Consider the following 20008-nt stretch of genomic DNA (forward strand, 5'->3'; position numbering starts at 1 on the left):
CTCTGAGCATGCGCGGTGTACCTTGCCAGGTGAGCAGAGAGGGCTCAGTTGAACAGAAGAGGTCCTAGGATGGAAGCTCATTCTGTGATCCTGCCCAGGGATGGGTCATTTACACAATGGAAAATATTTGCTGGGGCTGTTAAATAAATAGATGCACGAATTGCCTTGGACATGTTTCTTAAGGTGATTTGCAAACATACCATAAAAAGAGCTAAAACAGTTTTGAAAACAGTACAGACAACAACCACTAGAGATAGGTGACCAGTTGGAAAAGCTTTTGGGGGGGGAAATGTCTTCAAATTCTGTCTAGAAAGCGCAGATAGAAAAGAAAGTCCTTTTTCATGCAGTGCAGGAGGCAGGGTGGCCATGAACCTAGATTTTTTAAAAAAGAGGCTTAGACAAATTCATGGAGGAGGAGGACTGTGGAGAGTGTATTAACTTATGTGTGTGTGGTTTGGGAGCTGCACGGCCAGGGATAAAACAAGGCTGTCCAGGGTTGTCAAGACTGCGGAGAGAATAATTGGGTGCACTCTTCCCACCTTGGATCAAATCTACGCTTCCAGGTGCCATAAGAAAGCTGCAGAGATAGCGCAGGATAGTACACACCCCGGAAATGATCTTTCAGCTTCTGCCTTCTGGAAGAAGGTACAGGGTTATAAAGACTAGGACTAGCTGCCCGAGAAACAGTTTCTACCCAAATACGATTTTTATAAGGTAGTCTCTGTGTGAGTATATTGTATTTAATTATGGGGTATCAGAGTTTTTAGGGGTTAACCAGGCTGGGATAGCTGGGATAGCTGGCTTGTGGGTTTTTGAATGTCTGATGTAGATTTTTTCAATTTCGTTGTTCTGTATGGGACAATGACAATAAAGATGATCGTATTGTATCAAGACCTTTGAAGGCTACTAGCCAGGATGCTCCTGAATACCAGCAGCTGGAAGACACAGAAACTCACCCGTGAAGAGCTTGTCATGATCGTGGATGCCTGAAATGCTAAGTTTGCCTTGGCTCTCCCCAAACAGCAAGGCCTTGTTTACCCAGGAAGGCGATCGCTGAGTCAATTCTGAGGTCCACACCCCTGATAGCTATTTCAGGTCAATGTTTGTTAGCAGAGAATGGCCAACCCCACCCATCTCTGGGTGCCTAGCTCTGTTCTCAGGTATGGTCAGTGGCATAATGGGAGACCTCTTGATTGCATGAAGTCACCTTTCTCTAAGCCAGCCCATTGACCAGTCTAGCCCAATACAGCTTGCTCTGGCTGGCAGAAGCTCAGGGGTCCCCAGCAGAGAAAGGTCATTCACAACATCAGGTGCCTGCAAGACTTTTAAGTGGAGATGCTGGGGATTTGAACCTTTGGGATGAAAAGTAGATGGATCTGTGGGAAACAGCCTGGACCGACTGGCTAAACCAGGTGAGGGGAGTCGATGGGTCTCAAACCATCGGAGAATTAGGGACTTCCCCTGCATTCAAAGACAGACTGTGGAGGATTGAGCAGATGGGACCAAGAGCAGGTCCAATGGTCAAGCAGTTAGTTTCTGCATGATCTGTGGAGGGAAATGAGGGGTAGATGGGGCTGGTCCACCTGGGAAGGCAGCCCATCTAGGAGAAGAAAAACTATGATCCTACACCTCCGCTGCCTTGCGGCTACACTCATTCATGAGTGTAGTCTTCAGGAGTCAACCCCAAGGAACAATCCATGCTGAAGTGTAGGTCAGTTCCCATGAGGCAAGACGCAGCGATAACAACAAGAACCTTCACTGAACTGCATAACTGGGAAATGGGGCAAAACAACTCGTACCTACGGGACCACCTCTCCTGGCATGTCCCACAGAGGACCTTATGGTCTTCAAACAAAAACATCTAGGAGGTCCCGGGCCACAGGGAGGTTAGGCTGGCCTCAACCAGAGCCAGGGCCTTTTTGGCCGTGGCCCTGATCTGGTGGAATGCTCTGTCACAAGAGACTAGGGCCCTGCGGGACTTGACATCTTTCCACAGGGCCTGCAAGACGGAGCTGTTCCACCAGGCCTTTGGCCAGGGCACAGCCTGACCCCCTCCTTTGGCAATCCTCACAGAACTCTAGCCCAATGGTTGCTATTAATCTGATTTGAATTTATTTGATAATGAAATGATTTTAGAATGTTGTATCATTTTAATGTTAGCCGGCTGGGGAGGGTGGGATATAAATAAAATTATTATTATTATTATTATTGTCAGGGGTTCAGGAGCAGAGACACAGGAGAAGGAGCAAATGGAGAGTGAGGAGGAGGAATACGAGGGGGGTGTAGGCAGTGACAGTGGTCAGAGAGAGTCCACGAGTCTCTCCAGCGAATCGGAAGATTCACAGAGAGGAGCGCCGATGGCCAGGGCAAGGGGGGTGCCAAGGGGGAAACCCCAGAAGGAAGGGGCCAGCGGGGACTCCCTGAGCAGCAGTTGGAAATCAGGACCAGCGTCCCCACCAGAGCGTAGTGGGGGGGGAGGAGTCCCAGGCATCGGGACCAGTCTTCTCACCACCAGAGGGAGGAGATGAGTCAGGATTGGCCACGCCTCCATCGGAGAGCGGGGAAACGGTCAAGAGGAAAGTCACCGGCTGGGCGCGCGCGCCAAGTTCAAATGTATAGGCGAGCGGCACAGCAGGTAGCCCGGATAGGGAGCCAGGTCCCAAAGCCCGCCGGAAGGAAGGGCAAGAATCAGGGGGGTCAGCGTCAGAAGAGTCCAGGAGGGAGGAAACCCCAGGGGGCAGAAGGACCCAGAGGAGGAAGGAACAGCGCAGGAGGTGGAGCCGGGCTAGGATCTTAAACTGGTGCGGAAGGGGGAGTGACTCAGAGGGGACTTCGCCTATCTAGAGTCTAGACGTAGGGTTGCACGCTCTGGCTTTAAAATGGAAATTATACTTCAATAAAGACTTTTGTACATAATATCAGCCTGGCGTTGGTCCTCTGTGAGCTGGGACCTAGAGGGAGCCCTGACAATTATTATTATTATTATTATTATTATTATTATTATTATTATTATTATATACATTCCTGTAAGCCTGGGCCACTCCCACTCCCAACGTGATTGGCTGTCTAAACTTCCAAGCTGCGAATAACGACTCAGAGTTGAAGGGCCAATGGCAGAGGCCCAAATCCTGAAATGTTCTGTGATTGGACATCATGTATCGACTCAGAACACAGGAGCTCAGATTGCTTAGTCCAGACTCAAGCTCAGGCAAACACAGACCACTGGATACATAACACATGCCTGCTTCCTTGCGGAACATCTTCAGGAGAAGAAAGGACTAAGCAGTAGATTCTACACAAATCCCTTGATCTGCTTTCCTTTGGATCACATCAGCCAGGCAGAGAGGGTAGGTCATCTGGGTAGCCCAGGAGCTCCACACACACTGCCCAGGATTTCACCCTGGGGAGGTCACTTGGGTGCTGCTAACTGTTTGACTTCACCCTCGGAGGAGCACTCCATTTTTATCTCGAGACAGACAGAGGCCAACAGCCACGGTAGACAATTAAGTGCTTGGCCACGTAATGAAGGTGGCTGAGATGCACTAGCTGTGGCTTCCCGCCAGCTGCAACGATTCTGTTTGAAAGAGTCCTCTGTTAGAAGGTTTGTCTTCTCCAAATTCAGATTAACGATAAGGAGCCGTCGGAAGGCAGAGCAGGGGAGGGGCCTTGGCCTGAGCACCTGCACAGAAGGCTCAGCAGGTAAACAGCTCACCTGGTGGCAGAGGGAAGCAATGATTTTAGCCTATGCATTGGGTGTCTGCTGTACTTAATCATTTGCTGTTACTTTCTGCGCTTTTTTTATATATCTCGCCTTGAGACATGCAGGTGTAAAGTGTACAAGGGTTAGCAAACTTTTTCGGCAGGGGGCCGGTCCACTGTCCCTCAGACCTTGTGGGGGCCAGACTATATTTTGAGGGGGGGGGATGAACGAGTTCCTATGCCCCACAAATAACCCAGAAATGCATTTTAAATTAAAGCACGCATTCTGCTCATGTAAAAACACGCTGATTCCTGGACTGTCTGTGGGCCGGATTGAGAAGGCTATTGGCTCGGATCCAGGGCCTTAGTTTGCCTACCCATGGTATAAAGATTTCCAAGAGCTGCAATCCTCCATAAACATTAAAAATCATTTTTAAAAACCCCAATAAACATCGAAAGGGCACCAGCCCTGAAATATACTCGGAGTTGAGAGTGGATTCCATGCTCTTTATTCAGCTCATAGTGGTGAGGAGGAAGGGAATTTTCCCCAGAACTGTCTGCTTTATATACATTATTTACACAATGGGCCCCACGTGATTGGCTAATTCCGGGATTCACCTGTAGGCCAATCAGGTTGCGGATTCACTTCCACCTGGAGCTGGATTGGGTGGCTCCTGTGGACCAATCAGACTGCTGCATTCTGGATCCTATTGTTCTAGGACCAATCACGCTGCTGCATTCTGAATCCTATTGTTCTAGGGCCAATCAGACTGCTGCATTCTCTTTTATATATATATATATATATATTTATTAAGTTTTGCATAAATATATTTCGCAGACGTACAAAATAATAAAATAAATAAAACAAACATAAAAAAGAAAAAAAGAAAGAGAAAAACATACAATACATACAACATAAACAACACAACATTAATTTTACAACAACATTGATCGACTTCCCTTTATCTCGATTTTGGATAATGTTATCTTAGTTATCTATCTGCTGTATCTATTCCAAAATGAAATTTATAACGTAGTAAGCGTTATCTCATGCCTACTGTGATATTTTTTTTTTTTATATATACATATATATTTCTGATTAACATTTTGATTTTCCCCTTGTCTCTATTTCCATGTATGTTCTAAATTTATCCCATTCATTACTAAATTTTGTACGTTTTTGATTTCTTATTTTCTGTGTCAATTTTGCCAATTCTAAATAGTCCAATAATTTAAATTGCCACTCCTTTAATGTTGGGATTTTTGATGTTTTCCAGTACTGTGCTATGAGGGTTCTAGCGGCCGCTGTTGCATATTGAAAAAAGGTCCTATCTTCTTCTTTAATATCCTTGCCAATTATCCCCAGCAGGAAGGCTTCAGGCTTTTTGACGAACGTATATTTAAGAATTTTTTTTAATTCATTATAAATAGATTCCCAGAATTTCTTGAGAATCTCGCACGTCCACCACATGTGGAAGAATTCGCCCTCCTTGTTCTTACATTTCCAACACAATTTATCACCTGTTCTATAAATTTTATGCGATTTTATCGGCGTTATGTACCATCTGTACATCATCTTATACATATTTTCCTTGAGTGTCGTGCATGCTGAATAATTCATATCTTTACGCCATAAAGCCTTCCATTTATCAAATTCTATATTGTACCCTAGATCTACCGCCCACTTCACCATCACCTCCTTTACTTCCTCGTCCTTGGTGTCCCACTCAAGCAACTGGTTGTACATTTTTGATAGTAATTTTGTTTTACTTTCTATTATTTCAATCTGGAATCTGGATTTTTTCTCACTTATTCCAATCTTTTTATCTTCCGTCCACATTGAGTTTATTTGATGATATTGAATCCAACCAGTCAACTTATTTTTTATTTCTTCATATGGTCTAATCCTCCACCCGGATTCTGTTTTAGTTAGTAGGTCCTCATATGTCCATCGTTCCCCCTCAAGGTTTGATTTTTTAATTGTTAAAATATCAATTGGTGATAGCCACCAGGGTGTTTTCTGCTCCAGCAATTTTTTATTCCTTTCCCAGACTTCCAGTAGTGGCCCTCTGAAGATATGGTTAGAAAAACCTTTATGGACCCTTCCCTTGTCTCGCCATAGATAGGCGTGCCAACCAAATCTTAAGTTAAACCCCTCTAGGTCTAACATCTCTTTATTTTTGATGACGATCCAATCTTTTACCCAACAAAGGCATGCGGCCTCATAATATAGCCTCAGATTTGGAACCGCAACCCCCCCCCCTATCTCTTTGATCTGTAAGCAATTTAAATTTGATTCTGGGTCTTTCCCCCCGCCAAATAAATTTGGAAAGTAATCTCTGCCATTCTTTAAATATTGCAATTCCCCTAATTATTGGAATGTTCTGGAATAAGAAGAGTAATTTGGGTAATAAACTCATTTTAATCGCCGCCATTCTACCCATCCACGAAAGATGTAATCTATTCCATGTATCTAAGTCCTTCATTATTTCTTTCCATGTTTTCTTATAATTATTTTCCATCAAATTTATATTTTTCATAGTTATCCAAATTCCAAGGTATTTAACTTTTTTAGCTATTTTAATTCCAGTTTGTCTTTCAAGCTCATTTTTGGTATCTTCTTTCATATTTTTAGTCATTATTTTTGTTTTTTCCTTGTTCAATTTAAATCCCGATAATTTTCCAAATTCTTCCAGTAATTTTATAGCTTTGCCGATGCTCTCCTTTGGTTCTTCCAATGACAACATAAGATCGTCTGCATATGTTTTCAATTTGTATTCTTGCACGCCGATTTTTATGCCACGGATCTCTGGGGTTTTCCTTATCTTATTTGTAATTGTCTCTAAAACCATGATAAACAACAGCGGTGATAGAGGGCACCCCTGTCGGGTACCTTTTGCTATTTCAAACTGTTCTGTCAGGTTATTATTTATTATTAATCTGGCTCTTTGTTGTGTGTATATTGCTCTAACTCCTTCTAGGAATGTGCCCTCTATCCCTGTTTTTTCCAGGCATTTTATTAGGAAACCCCAAGAAACATTATCAAAAGCCTTCTCGGCATCAACGAACAGTAAAGCGGCAGGAATTTCATTATGACATTCTAGATATTCAATAATGTCTATTGTGTGTCTGATGTTGTCTTTTATTTGTCTATTAGGAAGAAAGCCGGCCTGATCACTATGAATAAGGTTAATTAAACACTTTTTAAGTCTATGGGCCATTATGTCTGCAAAAATTTTATAATCGTTATTCAGTAGAGAAATCGGTCTGTAATTCTTAATGTTAAGTTTATCTGAATCTGGTTTCGGGATCAGCGTGATGTAGGCTTCTTTCCAAGATGTTGGCATTTTTCCTCCTCTTAATATCTCATTCATAACATCACATAGCACTGGTGTTATATATTCCTCTAGGACCTTGTAATATTTAGCTGATAACCCATCTGGTCCTGGGGCTTTTCCTAGTTTCATTCTCTTGATCGCTTCTCGAATTTCCTCTATTTTTATGGGTCTGTTTAAGGCGGTTCTTTCTTCTTCTCTTATTTTTTTGGGACTATTTTCTTCTAGGTATTTTATAATGTTCGTTAAATCTTCTTCTTCTCTTTTGTATAGGTTCTCATAAAATTTAAGGAAGTTCTTTTTTATTACAATAGGATCTTCCAGAACTTGCTCTTCTACTTTTATTTTGTTTATGATGCTACTTTTTCTTCTTTTTCTCAGTTGCCACGCCAAAAGTTTTCCAATTTTATTTGCCGATTCGAAAAACTTTTGTTTCATTAACTTTATTCCCCATTCAACCTCTTGGTTTATTAATGTTGAATATTGTGTTTGGAGCATTTTACAGTGGTGCCCCGCAAGACGAATGCCTCGCAAGACGGAAAACCCGCTAGACGAAAGGGTTTTCCGTTTTGGAGGCGCTTCGCAAAACGAATTTCCCTATGGGCTTGCTTCGCAAGAAGAAAGCCCATAGGGAAATCTCCGGGGACCTCTTTTAAATGCTAGCGGTGGGGAGCAAAGCCTTTTCCCCCCCTCCGGCCTTCAGAAGAGGTCCAGGAAGGCCGGCGGGGGCCGAAAGGCTTTGCTCCCCACCGCCAGCATTTTAAAAGCGGTCCGGGATAGCAGGGAAGCGCTTCCCGCTATCCCGGATGGCTTTTGAAGGCAGGCAGAGGGGAGCAAAGACTTTTGCCCCCCGCCCGCCTTCAGAAGAGGTCCTGAACCTCTTCTGAAGGCGGGCGGGGGGCAAAAGTCTTTGCTCCCCCCCCCCCGCCGCCTGCCTTCCCGGGAGAGGACCTCTTCTGAAGGCCGGTGGGGGGCGAAAGTCTTTGTCCCCCCTGCCTGCCTTCCGGGGGCTTTTAAATCGCCCCGGGACAGCGGAAAATTCCTCCGCTGCCCCGGGGCGATTTTAAAATGCTGGCGGGCAGCAGCGCTGCCGCCCGCCAGCATTTTAAGATCACCCCAGACAGCGGAGGAATTTTCCGCTGTCCCAGGGTTTTTAAAATGCTGGTGGGCGGCAGCGAAGGCTTCGCTGCCGCCGGACAGCATTTTAAAATCGCCCCAGGAGCGGAGAAGTCTCCGCTGTCTGGGGTGATCTTAAAATGCTGGCGGGCGGCAGCGCTGCTGCCCGCCAGCATTTTAAAATCGCCCCGGGGCAGCGGAGGAATTTTCCGCTGTCCCGGGGCGATTTAAAAGCCCCCGGGAAGGCAGGCAGGGGGGACAAAGACTTTCGCCCCCCACCGGCCTTCAGAAGAGGTCCTGGACCTCTTCTGAAGGCCGGTGGGGGGCGAAAGTCTTTGTCCCCCCTGCCTGCCTTCCCGGGAGAGCGGAGAAACGCAGCGCTGCGTTTCTCCGCTCTCCCGGGAAGACAGGCAGGGGGGGGGGAGCAAAGACTTTCGCCCCCCACCGGCCTTCAGAAGAGGTCGGGGGACAGACTGTCCCCGAACCTGGTCTGAAGGCGGTTTCCATAGGAACGCATTAATTGATTTTTAATGCATTCCTATGGGAAACCGTGCTTCGCAAGACGAAAAACTCGCAAGACGAAAAGACTTGCGGAATGAATTAATTTCGTCTTGTGAGGCACCACTGTATATTGTTGCTTATGGCCGTCATCTTTTGGATTTTTTATCATATTTTTTCACATTCTTTCAGTTGAAGGATTAATTCTTCTTTCTTCCTTTCCTTAGCCTTCTTTCTTTGAGAGTTTTGTTGTATCAGGAGACCTCTTAACACAGCCTTACTAGCATCCCATACTGTATCTATTCCAATCTCTTTAGTGATATTTAAGGCAAAATAATCTTTTATAGTGGTTTTTGCTTTTTCGATCACTTCTTCTTTTTCAAATAAGTAATCATTCATTCTCCATCTGTATAGACCTTGGGTCTTCCATTTTAATTGTAATGTTATTGGGCTGTGATCCGATAAGGTTCTGGGTAAAATTTCACATCTCTCTGTTCTTATTATTAATTCTCTCGAGATCCATATTTGATCCAGTCTGCTCCAACTCTGGTGTGGTTCAGAGAAATGAGTAAATTGTTTCGTTGTGGGGTTTCTGTATCTCCATATATCTATTAAGTCCAGGTTTTCTTCCAGATCATTGAACGATTTTGGTAATTTCCCTTGGTTTAGATTTTTTCCCCTTGTGTTTCTATCTAGTTCTGGTGTCGGTACCGCGTTTAAATCTCCAAGTAGGACTAGTTTATTGTTATCTAGATCTAATAGAAGTTGTTCCAATTTTTTAAAAAACTCCATTCTATTTGAGTTTGGGGCATAAACTGTTACCACATTTATTCTCTCTCCCTGGTAATTAATTTGGATACCTAGGATTCTTCCTTCCTCATCCTTGCATATTTGTTTGGGTTCTAATTTCTCTTTCGCATAGATTACTACTCCTCTCTTTTTCTTAGAGTCTGAATTGATGAATTCTATTCCCAACCTTTTATTTATTAAAATATGCTTGTGTTTTTTAGCAACATGGGTTTCTTGGCAACAAATGACATCAATGTTTTTTTTCTTTATAATCTTTTCAAATTTATTTCTCTTGGACTTGTCGTTAAAGCCGTTCACATTCCATGAAAAAAACTTAAGAGACATTTTGGGTTATTACTGAATTCACTTTATCCTTATTTCTGCTTTATAATCTGGTATTATTCTTTCTTTTAGATTCTCTGCTTTCTCCTTCTTCTTCTTCCTCCGACCCTGAGTCCTCCGTCTCCCCCCCCGACCCCCCACTCCCGGCCCCGTGTCCCCCTGCCCCCCCGCAACCAAGTCACCTACTCGCTGTCCTGCCTCCTCTCTACCTAAATCTTTTTCGTATCTTCTCAGGAACTTTTCTGCTTCAAGTGTATCTGTCAACTTGAATTTTTTGTTCTTGTAATAGAAAGAAACCCCTTCTGGAAATTCCCATTTGTATAGGATTGCGTTTCTTTTCAACACTCTTGTCAACTGAGTATATCCTTCCCTTTTGCGGAGAATCCTAAGTGGAATTTCTTTGAAAATAATGATTGGGCGGTCTCCAATCACTAACTTTCTTTTGAAGCTCGTTCTTAGTATTGTATTCTTCATTTCCATAGTATTGAAAATTACTAAGCAATCTCCAGGGTTTTTTTAAAATTTGTTTTGTTGTGGTTTTCCTCTTATTCTAAACGCATTCTCTATAGTATATGCTACTTGTTCTTCTCCCATCTGTAACCATTTTGCAAGTTCTTTGACTATTCTTTCCCTTATATTCTCATTTGTTTCTTCTACTATCCCTCTGAATTTTAAATTAAGATTTTTTTGGCGCAGTTCTGTCATAGCTAAGTTGTCCCACAGTTGATCTTGTGTTTTATTTAAATTTTTTATTTCATCCTTTAACCTTTCAGTTTCTTTCTTTTGGTCCCTCAAGTCTTTCTGTGTTCTTTTATTTGATTCTTCAAATATTTTTGATTTGACTGTCAAGTCTTGTATCTTTTTAGTAAGTTCCCCTACAGCACTTTCTATTTTGTTATCTATTTGCTCCTGTAGTTCTCCTAATTTACTTTCCATATGTATTTCCCTTTGCTTGAATTCTTCTTTGATTTTTAACCATAGAATGTCTAGATCTTTAACCTCCTCCTGCCTGGATACCTTCCTTTCCCCCGGGGTTCCTCCGGTTTTTTTTGCATCTTTCCCCGGCATTCTCGATCCTATTGTTCTAGGACCAATCAGACTGCTACATTCTGGAGCCTATTGTTCTAGGACCAATCAGGCTGCTGCATTCTGGATCCTATTGTTCTAGGACCAATCAGACTGTTGCATTCTGAATCCTATTGTTCTAGGACCAATCAGACTGCTGCATTCTGAATCCTACTGTTCTAGGACCAATCAGACTGCTGCATTCTGTATCCTATTGTTCTAGGGCCAATCAGACTGCTGCATTCTGGATCCTATTGTTCTAGGGCCAATCAGACTGCTGCATTTTGGATCCTATTCAACTCAGTACATAGCAAGCCCATAACATAGCGCAGGATGTCTTTGGAAGAGGAGCAGACAAATTCACAGAGAGGAGTGTGACCAATGGCTACTAGCCAGGGTGGCCCTGCCCTGCCAGGATGACCTCTATCTCCAGAGGCAGCAACATTTCTGAATTCCTGGAAGCCACCAGAGGAAGAGCTGCTCTTGTCCTCCAATCCCACTTGAGGGTTCCCCAGTGGGGCATCTGGTTGTCTACTGTGAGAACAGAATGCCGGACTAGATGGGCCTTTAGTCTGATCCAGCAGCTTCCTCTTATGTTCTGTTCCTGAACCCACCAAATATGTTCCAATATGCACTCTTCCCACCTTGGATCAAATCTATGCTTCCAGGTGCCATAAGAAAGCAGCAGAGATAGCGCAGGATAGTGCACACCCCGGAAATGATCTCTTTCTGCTTCTGCTTTCTGGAAGAAGGTCCAGGGTTATAAGGACTAGGACTAGCCGCCTGAGAAACAGTTTCTACCCAAATGCGGACCTGAGCTGCATCTGTTAGAGGCGCAGGTGGGCAAAGGGCAAGCCCCTGTGTTAACCCTTTGGGTGCCTCTGCTTGCTTCGAAGGGGCCCGGAATGTCAGGCGGTGGAAACTACCAAGAGTTCAAAACAGTGGAGATGCAGCAGCAGGAGGAGCTGGAAGAGAAGAGCAAGGGAAATCCCAGAGCTGGAACCGCGCAGGAACCGGATTCAGGATCCTTTCCGCCGTCTGCTCCCAAGACCATGCTCTACCCGCGCCCTCACGCCGACCCCTACGATTCAAGGAAATACTTCGCCACGAGGGTGAGTTGACCCTTTTCCGTTCCGGGAGGGGTTGCGGGTCCTGCAAGAAAAGGCACGGAATGGAATCGCAGAGTGGGAAGGGATCCCAAAGGTAATCTATTCCAACCCTCTGCAATGCAGGGAAGAGCCCTCTGTTTCAGAGGTGGGCCTCTTTCCCTCGTGCATGGTCTCCTTTTTTTTTGCAGGGGGGCGGGTGGGGCAGGCGGGTTGCGTGGCGAGTTCCCGCCTCCCCCCTCGGAAATAAAGACACGAGACATCAGAATTTTAGGTTAATGGGTCAAATTAGGCCACAACTTTATTGATTACAGAAATTGAGCGGTATTGGCTTAGGCATTGGTCCTATCAACTAACCGGCTTCAGCCTGCTTGCTTGAAGACTGGCAAGGGTTAACCACCAGTAGGGGGAGTCCTGCTGATGCACATCAACTAGGAACTCCCCCGGGGTCACCGCTAGGGGGCGTGCCGTAGGCCCACACCTCCATAGGCTTAGGACAAGGCCACACACCCCCAGAGTCCTTTACCGGACTACCCTTCAATATGTGGGGCAGGTGATGGCGCTTCCTCCCCTCTTCCATCTACAGAACGATACCAATGCCTAACCGCCAATGCCAAGGAAGTTGTGACGTTTGCTACGAGGTAGGCAAAAAACCAAGTGGCTGGTGCCAATTTGCCAAGTGGAAAAATTCCTACCAGGCCCCTCAATGGCGACCAACCAAAGTCCATAGCAAGGTCAGAGAGCCTAACCTAACGGGTGGGAAAACCCAATCAGCTGGAGCGTGGAAAGAGGGAGGTCCTTGGCCATGCCAGCCCTAAATAGGACGGGCCACGCCTCCTGGACCAGCCGATTGGCTGGCCGGGGGATGAAACGTCCGAGGATTCCCCAAGTATCGCGGGGGTTGTGAGCCAGCCCCTGCATGCGTGGGAAGGGGTGTGAAGACCGCAACCTCACCTCCTCTCCAGCTCGGAAGTGGCTTTAACAATCTACCCATGATCCACTGTGTGTAGAATTTTGAAGCCAGAGCAGAGGCCTGAGATCTTTGCTATGCAGTTAATGCAGGGTTGGAGGGACACGGGTGGTGCTGTGAGTTAAACCACAGAGCCTAGGGCTTGCTGATCAGAAGGTCGGCGGTTCGAATCACCGCAATGGGGTGAGCTCCCGTCGCTCGGTCCCTGCTCCTGCCAACCTAGCAGTTCAAAAGCACATCAAAGTGCAAGTAGATAAACAGGTACCCTTCTGGTGGGAAGGTAAACGGCGTTTCCGTGCGCTGCTCTGGTTCGCCAGAAGTGGCTTAGTGATGCTGGCCACATGACCCGGAAGCTGTACACTGGCTCCCTCGGCCAATAAAGCGAGATGAGCGCCGCAACCCCAGAGTCGGTCACGACTGGACCTAATGGTCAGGGGTCCCTTTACCTTTACCTTAAGACAGGAGTGAGGATTATTTTTTCAGCCAGGAAGATAGGAAGCTGCGTTATAGTGAGTCAGCGTGGATTGAACTGAGCTGTTTTGTTTTGTTTTTTTAACTTGCAATTGTTGTAACCCACCTTGGGACCTGCCCTCAGTTCGAGTTTCTGGTTAATGCTCAACGCTTCTTCAATGGTTACGACCGTGCACAAAGACCAGGAAATGCCTGCTATTTCCCTGTCCATGATTTCCCTCTGTTCCTTCTTTCCTGTGATCTCTCTCGTTTTGTTCTTCAGCCTGGAGCCTTTGACCAAGCCATGGATGACCTCAGGGCCCATGTGACAGCGAACATGGGGGAAACGGCCCACAGCTTCTGGCTTCTGGCTGAGTAAGCCCCTCTTCCTTACTTATTTTTATTTATTTGAGGTGTCTGTGCCCCGTTCTTCAGCCGAAAAAGCTTCCAGAGCGGCTTATGTGCAATCAAAACATGACAGTCTCTGCCCACAAGCTTGCAATCTAAAACAGGGGTCGGCAAACTAAGGTCCGTGGGCCGGATCCAGCCCAATTGCCTTCAGGATCTGGCCCATGGATCAGTGTGGGGAATGGAGTTCTGTTCTTTTTTCTCTCTTTTTTTCCCAGCCACCATTTTTCCCCAGCACTGCCATTCCCCCCCTCCCTCTCAGGCACTGCAGCGGTGCCTCCTCCCTCAATAATAATAATAATAATAATAATAATAATAATAATTTATTTGTACCACCACTCATCTGGCTGGGTTTCCCCAGCCACTCTGGGTGGCTTCCAACAAAGATTAAAAATACATTAAAATGTCCTACTCAAAGTGCGAGCAAAGGCGGGCGCCAGTCATGGCCAATCGCCTGCAAAGCTGCGTAAGGCCCTGGCCAATGGGTGGGTGGTGGCTGCGCAGTGGATCAACAAATAAAAAGCTGCGCTGGAGCCCACCTTATGAAGGTATGTGAATACCGGCAGACCCCGGTACTCTGGCCCCCCACAAGGTCCGAGGGCCAGTGGACTGGCCCCCTGCTCAAAAGGTTTGCTGGCCCCTGATCTAAAGGGACACAACACACAAGGGGAAAGGGATGGGGAGGGAAAAGGAAGGTAACAGGTTGAAATTGATTAGACAGCCTGATTAGACAGCGCTCTGACATTCCCCCATCCCGGTCCTGCTAACGGGGCGAAGTCTACCTCCTTCTGTATTTGAGCAATTTTATTTGCAAATAACTTTGCAAAATTGTTAAAGGAGATCTTGAGGTGCTCCCGAGACTCCAATGGCAAAGGTTATTATGTTAGATACTACCCCCCGAAAGAGTCTCTTGGTACAGTGGTACCTCAGGTTACATACGCTTCAGGTTACGTATGCTTCAGGTTACAGACTCTGCTAACCCACAAATAGTACCTCGGGAACTTTGCTTCAGGATGAGAACAGAAATCATGCTCCGGTGGTGTGGCAGCAGCAGGAGGCCCCATTAGCTAAAGTGGTGCTTCAGGTTAAGAACAGTTTCAGGTTAAGAATGGACCTCCAGAACGAATTAAGTACTTAACCCGAGGTACCACTATACTGTTTTCTGCAGATGCAATAGAGGCGGTGAAGGTCTTCTTCGCCGTCGCTACTGCCACTTGGTAGGCTCAACGTTGAGCTTTAATCCGTATCCGGTCCAATTCAAAATGAGTTTCCCACCACCGGCGCTCTAGCCATCTCAGCAATCGCTCTCAGCTCCGGGGAAACCATGGGGCTGTCTGGGCTCCATGCAATCGGAGAGGGCGCTTCGGAGCCAGACAGTCGGTAGCCCTGGTTAACATCGCATTCCAGCGGGCCACCAGGGAATCAGCTGAAAGGCCATCAACATGGGATAAAACATCCCCTACCACTCTCTGGAAACCATTTGGATCCATTAAGTGTTGGGGGCGGACCATCTGAATCGGTCCCACCTCCCTGCAGAGGGGAAGGGTTGCGGAGAAGTCCAGTTGCACCAGGAAGTGATCTGGCCATGGCACTTCTTTTGTTTTGCTTTTACTTAGTGTCACATCACCCACATCACTAGAGGTGAACACCAGGTCTAAGGCATGTCCATGACTATGAGTTGGGCCAAACCTATTCAGGGACAGCCCCATGGAGGCCATGCTTTCTACGAAGTCCCGAGCGGCCCCTTGCAAGGTCATGTTGGCATGGATGCAATAATAATCATAATCATAATAATAAAATCCCCTAGGTTATATCCCCTAGGAGTACCAAACTAGGTGTCTTCTTATGGTTCTAGGAAACGAACAATCTTATTTCTTCCGGCCAAAGGTTTTCAGAAGAGAATTCTGTGTAGAATTTCCTTCTTCCATTTTCTAACCCTTCCAGAATCTTCTCTTCCTGCTGCCGCCGCTGCAGAAATACTCCGCAAAATGGCACCCCCAATTTTGCCTCCTGAAAATCAGGCGGGTAGAGAATTTTCCACTCGCCCCCAAAATTGCACTCCCACTGAGCCCTTCCCAATCTACAAACACCGTTTGTAAGCTGGTTGGGGCAGAGACCTGTCTGTAAGTTATAAGACCTGTTGGGTCACTGCATTGATTTCCTCATGCTTTGCAACCATTTCAAACACCCCCCTTTCTCCCCCCCCCCAGGACATCTTCCCCTCCACACCATTACCTATTTTTCTTTTAGATTATAGTGGATATTTTTTCTGTTGCTATGGAGAGAGCTATGCAAACTGACGGGGCTGTATATATAAATAATAGCAATCCCTCCTGACTTTAAAAATCTCCTTACGCTTCCTGCAAAAGTCCTCAAAGTTGCTGCTTTAATTACAGTTTCTCTGTTGCCGCTGAGCAGCAACCCGTCCCTCAAGGCAACGCATGGCGATTGGAAGGAACACCTTGGCAGATGTTGTTTTCCCTGGAGACCATGTAATTATAAGCCATGCAAATCGCAAACAGTTGCCTATAAAGAGCTATAAAAAGAACCGTATATGGTATAGATACCTGGTGAATCATTTGACCAGGATTTGCTTTTTTGCAGTTTCAATACTGCCCCCTGGTGGGTGAAGGGTGAATTCTCGCATATATCGTTTATTTTATTTATTTCACAAAATTGACACACTGCTTGATTGTAAAGAGGAAAGACACCAACTTCAAAGACAAAACAAGGAAATCAAGAAAAATTGGCAACAATACTTTAAAATATACAAAAATTGGAAAATGCTAAAATAGATTAAAATTCACACCAATTTTCTGAGCGTCTTTGTAGTTTGTCCAAACAGGAATGTTGTGGTTTAAAAAAACATCCAGGGGGGATAATTGGTTATCCAGCACGGAGATTGTGTTTCAGTTTGGAATGAAAAATTTATCAGAGAGTGGGATATATACAGAGTATATGTAAAAGAACACGGTCAAAAGATCCATCCGTTGGCAGGTCTTGATTGAGCTTCGGTGTGTAAGTAGGATAATTTTGTAAAATTAAATTTATAGTAAGTCAAATAACATAGAGCAAGTAAAGTTTAAGCGCGTATTTAAGGAACTTAATTCGGGAACACAATGGGAAGATCGGAGGTCTTGTCAAATTTAATCACAAATGGATGCGCAAACCAAGTATTAGTAAAAGAATGAATAATTGCTTATTTTGCATTTCTTATTTTGCCTATAACATCTATTGCATATTTCTGTTATAAAGTTTTCAACCAATAAAGCATTTAAAGAAAGAAGAAGGAATGAAGACCTTGTGAATGAGGCAGGGGTGTGAAGGTTTACTAGATGGTGCAAAAAAGAATGAATTCATGAACACAGGATCGCAGAATCTTGGCGCTGGAAGGGACCTTAAGGCTCATTTAGTCCAACCCCCTGAAACACAGAAATCACAGCTGAATAATCCCTGACAGATGGTCACCCAACCTCTGACAGCAAATCATGTTGGAACTCAAAACTCCCGAAACAAATTGGCAAATCTGTTTCTGATAATGCTAATTATGCAAAATGAAGGATCTCTTCCGCTATATCAAATTAAAAAGATTTTGCAAGAGGAGATGGTTTTCGCAGAGCCCGGAAGGCACCATTTGCCAGCCTGGTGCAACCAAGGAGGGGGAAGGAAATTCAGTTTGCCTCATATTTTTGCACGAGCTTTCCTAACTCAGACTCCCCCAAGCAACACACAAACCTAAATGCTGCTGTTCTGAGATCCCCGTTTCCCATGTGTTGCAGCGGGTTGGACTAGATGACCCTTGAGGGTACCTCCCCACTCAACAATTCTGTGATTCTGTGTTAACAGCTCTTTAAAAAAATATATATTCATTTTTCATTTTCGTTCATTACATACATCTCAAATTCTTAACATTTCCTATACCGGTAGATTCCTCCCTCCCTCCCCTCCCACACTTCCCCCAACTTGCGTTTCTGGTTTGTTTATATTTTCACCCATTTTGCTATCTCTCAACAGAAAAAGTTATTAATAACAGAACATCAAACCTTAAAAACATAAAAATAAAATTAAATACATCATCTTATTTCGCTATCTTCCAAACATTTTCTGATGCTAAGAATGTGGATGTTCATTTAAATCCTCCCATCAAGTCTATTGCCTTTCTTTGTTTCTGCAAATATTATATGAATGGTTCCCAATCTTTTTCAAAGTCACTGTTGTCTTTTTCTCTTAGTCTGTCTGTCATTTTTGCCAGTTCTGCATAGTTCATCAACTTCTCTTGCCATTGTTCTTTAGTTGGTATTTCTCCAGTCTTCCAGTTTTGTGCGATCAACATTCTTGTTGCTGTAGTGGCATACATAAATAAAGTCCTCATTTCTTTTGGTATGTCTCGACCTAAAATACCTAATAAAAAGGATTCTGGTTTTTTTACAAAAGTTATTTTAAACATTTTCTTCAATCCATTGTATATCATTTCCCAGTAAGATTTTACCTTCTTACAATCTCACCTCATATGATAGAACGTACCTTCTGTTTCACATCTCGAACACACTTTTCGTTTTTATACATTTTTTGCCAATTTTGCCAATTCTGTGTTAAGGAGCTCATTCCTTCCTTCGGTCTGCCAAAGTTTAACCGGGACTGTGTTGACAGCTAGGGCCATTCCTGGACCGAGAGAGCCTGATCACCGCGTTTTGCGCATTGGTTACCGGATTGCTGCAATGCTCTCCATCTGGGACTTCCCTTGGGATTGATCCAGAAGCTGCAGTCAGTGCAGAATGCTGCAGCGCAATTGCTGACAGGAGGGAGGCCTTGCCAGCATGCAACACTTGGGCTCAGAGATCTGCTCCTGGCCCGAGATCAAGGTGTTATGATTAGAAACTGCTAGAGTATGTCGAATTGGCAAAAGTGACAGGGAAAATGAGAGGCCATAGTGATCAAACATTTATTAAAAAATGGGACATGTACAAAAAAATACCTTAAGGAATACTGTAGTAATATGACGTCAACAGCAGGCCTTGAATGACTTCTGTGATTTTGTGGACATTTATAAAATACGGTATTTTTTGCTCTATAAGACTCACTTTTTCCCTCCTAAGAAGTAAGGGGAAATGTGTGTGCGTCTTATGGAGCAAATGCAGGCTGCGCAGCTATCCCAGAAGCCAGAACAGCAAGAGGGATTGTTGCTTTCACTGCGCAGTGATCCCTCTTGCTGTTCTGGCTTCTGAAATTCAGAATATTTTTTTTCTTGTTTTCCTTCTCCAAAAACTAGGTGAGTCTTATGGTCTGGTGCGTCTTATAGAGCGAAAAATACGGTAATAATTTAGTAATGAAAATTAACAAAGGTATATGGAACAACTGATTGGTTCAAAATTGGGAAAGGAGTACAACAAGGCTGTATATTGTCTCCCTGCTTATTTAACTTATATGCAGAATTCATCATGCAAAAGGCTGGACTGGATGAATCCCAAGCTGGAATTAAGATTGCCGGGAGAAATATCAACAACCTCAGATATGCAGATGACACAACCTTGATGGCAGAAAGTGAGGAGGAATTAAAGAACCTTTTAATGAGGGTGAAAGAGGAGAGCGCAAAATATGGTCTGAAGCTCAACATCAAAAAAAATGAAGACCATGGCCACTGGTCCCATCACCTCCTGGCGAATAGAAGGGGAAGAAATGGAGGCAGTGAGAGATTTTACTTTCTTGGGCTCCATGATCACTGCAGATGGTGACAGCAGTCACGAAATTAAAAGACGCTTGCTTCTTGGGAGGAAAGCAATGACAAACCTAGGCAGCATCTTAAAAAGCAGAGACATCACCTTGCCAACAAAGGTCTGTATAGTTCAAGCTATGGTTTTCCCAGGAGTGATGTATGGAAGTGAGAGCTGGACCATAAAGAAGGCTGATAGCCGAAGAATTGATGCTTTTGAATTATGGTGCTGGAGGAGACTCTTGAGAGTCCCATGGACTGCAAGAAGATCCAACCTCTCCATTCTGAAGGAAATCAGCCCTGAGTGCTCCCTGGAAGGACAGATCCTGAAGCTGAGGCTCCAAGACTTTGGCCACCTCATGAGAAGAGAAGACTCCCTGGAAAAGACCCTGATGTTGGGAAAGATGGAGGGCACAAGGAGAAGGGGACGACGGAGGACGAGATGGTTGGACAGTGTTCTCGAAGCTACCAGCATGAGTTTGACCAAACTGCAGGAGGCAGCGGAAGACAGGAGTGCCTG

The 20008-nt window shown here is 44.8% G+C and overlaps 1 protein-coding gene and 1 long non-coding RNA gene across 2 annotated transcripts in view; both read left to right on the forward strand.

The window, feature by feature from the left end:
* Window positions 1-20008, forward strand: part of LOC309342402 — a 346777-nt gene that overhangs the window by 291021 nt on the left and 35748 nt on the right. The window lies entirely within an intron of this gene.
* Window positions 1-20008, forward strand: part of TPRG1 (tumor protein p63 regulated 1) — a gene marked incomplete at its 3' end in the record, with an annotated part of 56341 nt that overhangs the window by 2452 nt on the left and 33881 nt on the right. Inside the window, exons 2-3 of the mRNA XM_081862836.1 lie at window positions 11741-11956; window positions 13654-13745. Of these exons, the coding sequence (XP_081718962.1) occupies window positions 11750-11956; window positions 13654-13745 (299 nt within the window). The 5' untranslated portion in view covers window positions 11741-11749. The remainder of the gene's footprint in view (window positions 1-11740; window positions 11957-13653; window positions 13746-20008) is intronic.

The sequence above is a fragment of the Podarcis erhardii genome, assembly GCF_964252035.2.
Source record: "Podarcis erhardii genome assembly, chromosome: 5".
NCBI classification, from domain to species: domain Eukaryota; kingdom Metazoa; phylum Chordata; class Lepidosauria; order Squamata; family Lacertidae; genus Podarcis; species Podarcis erhardii.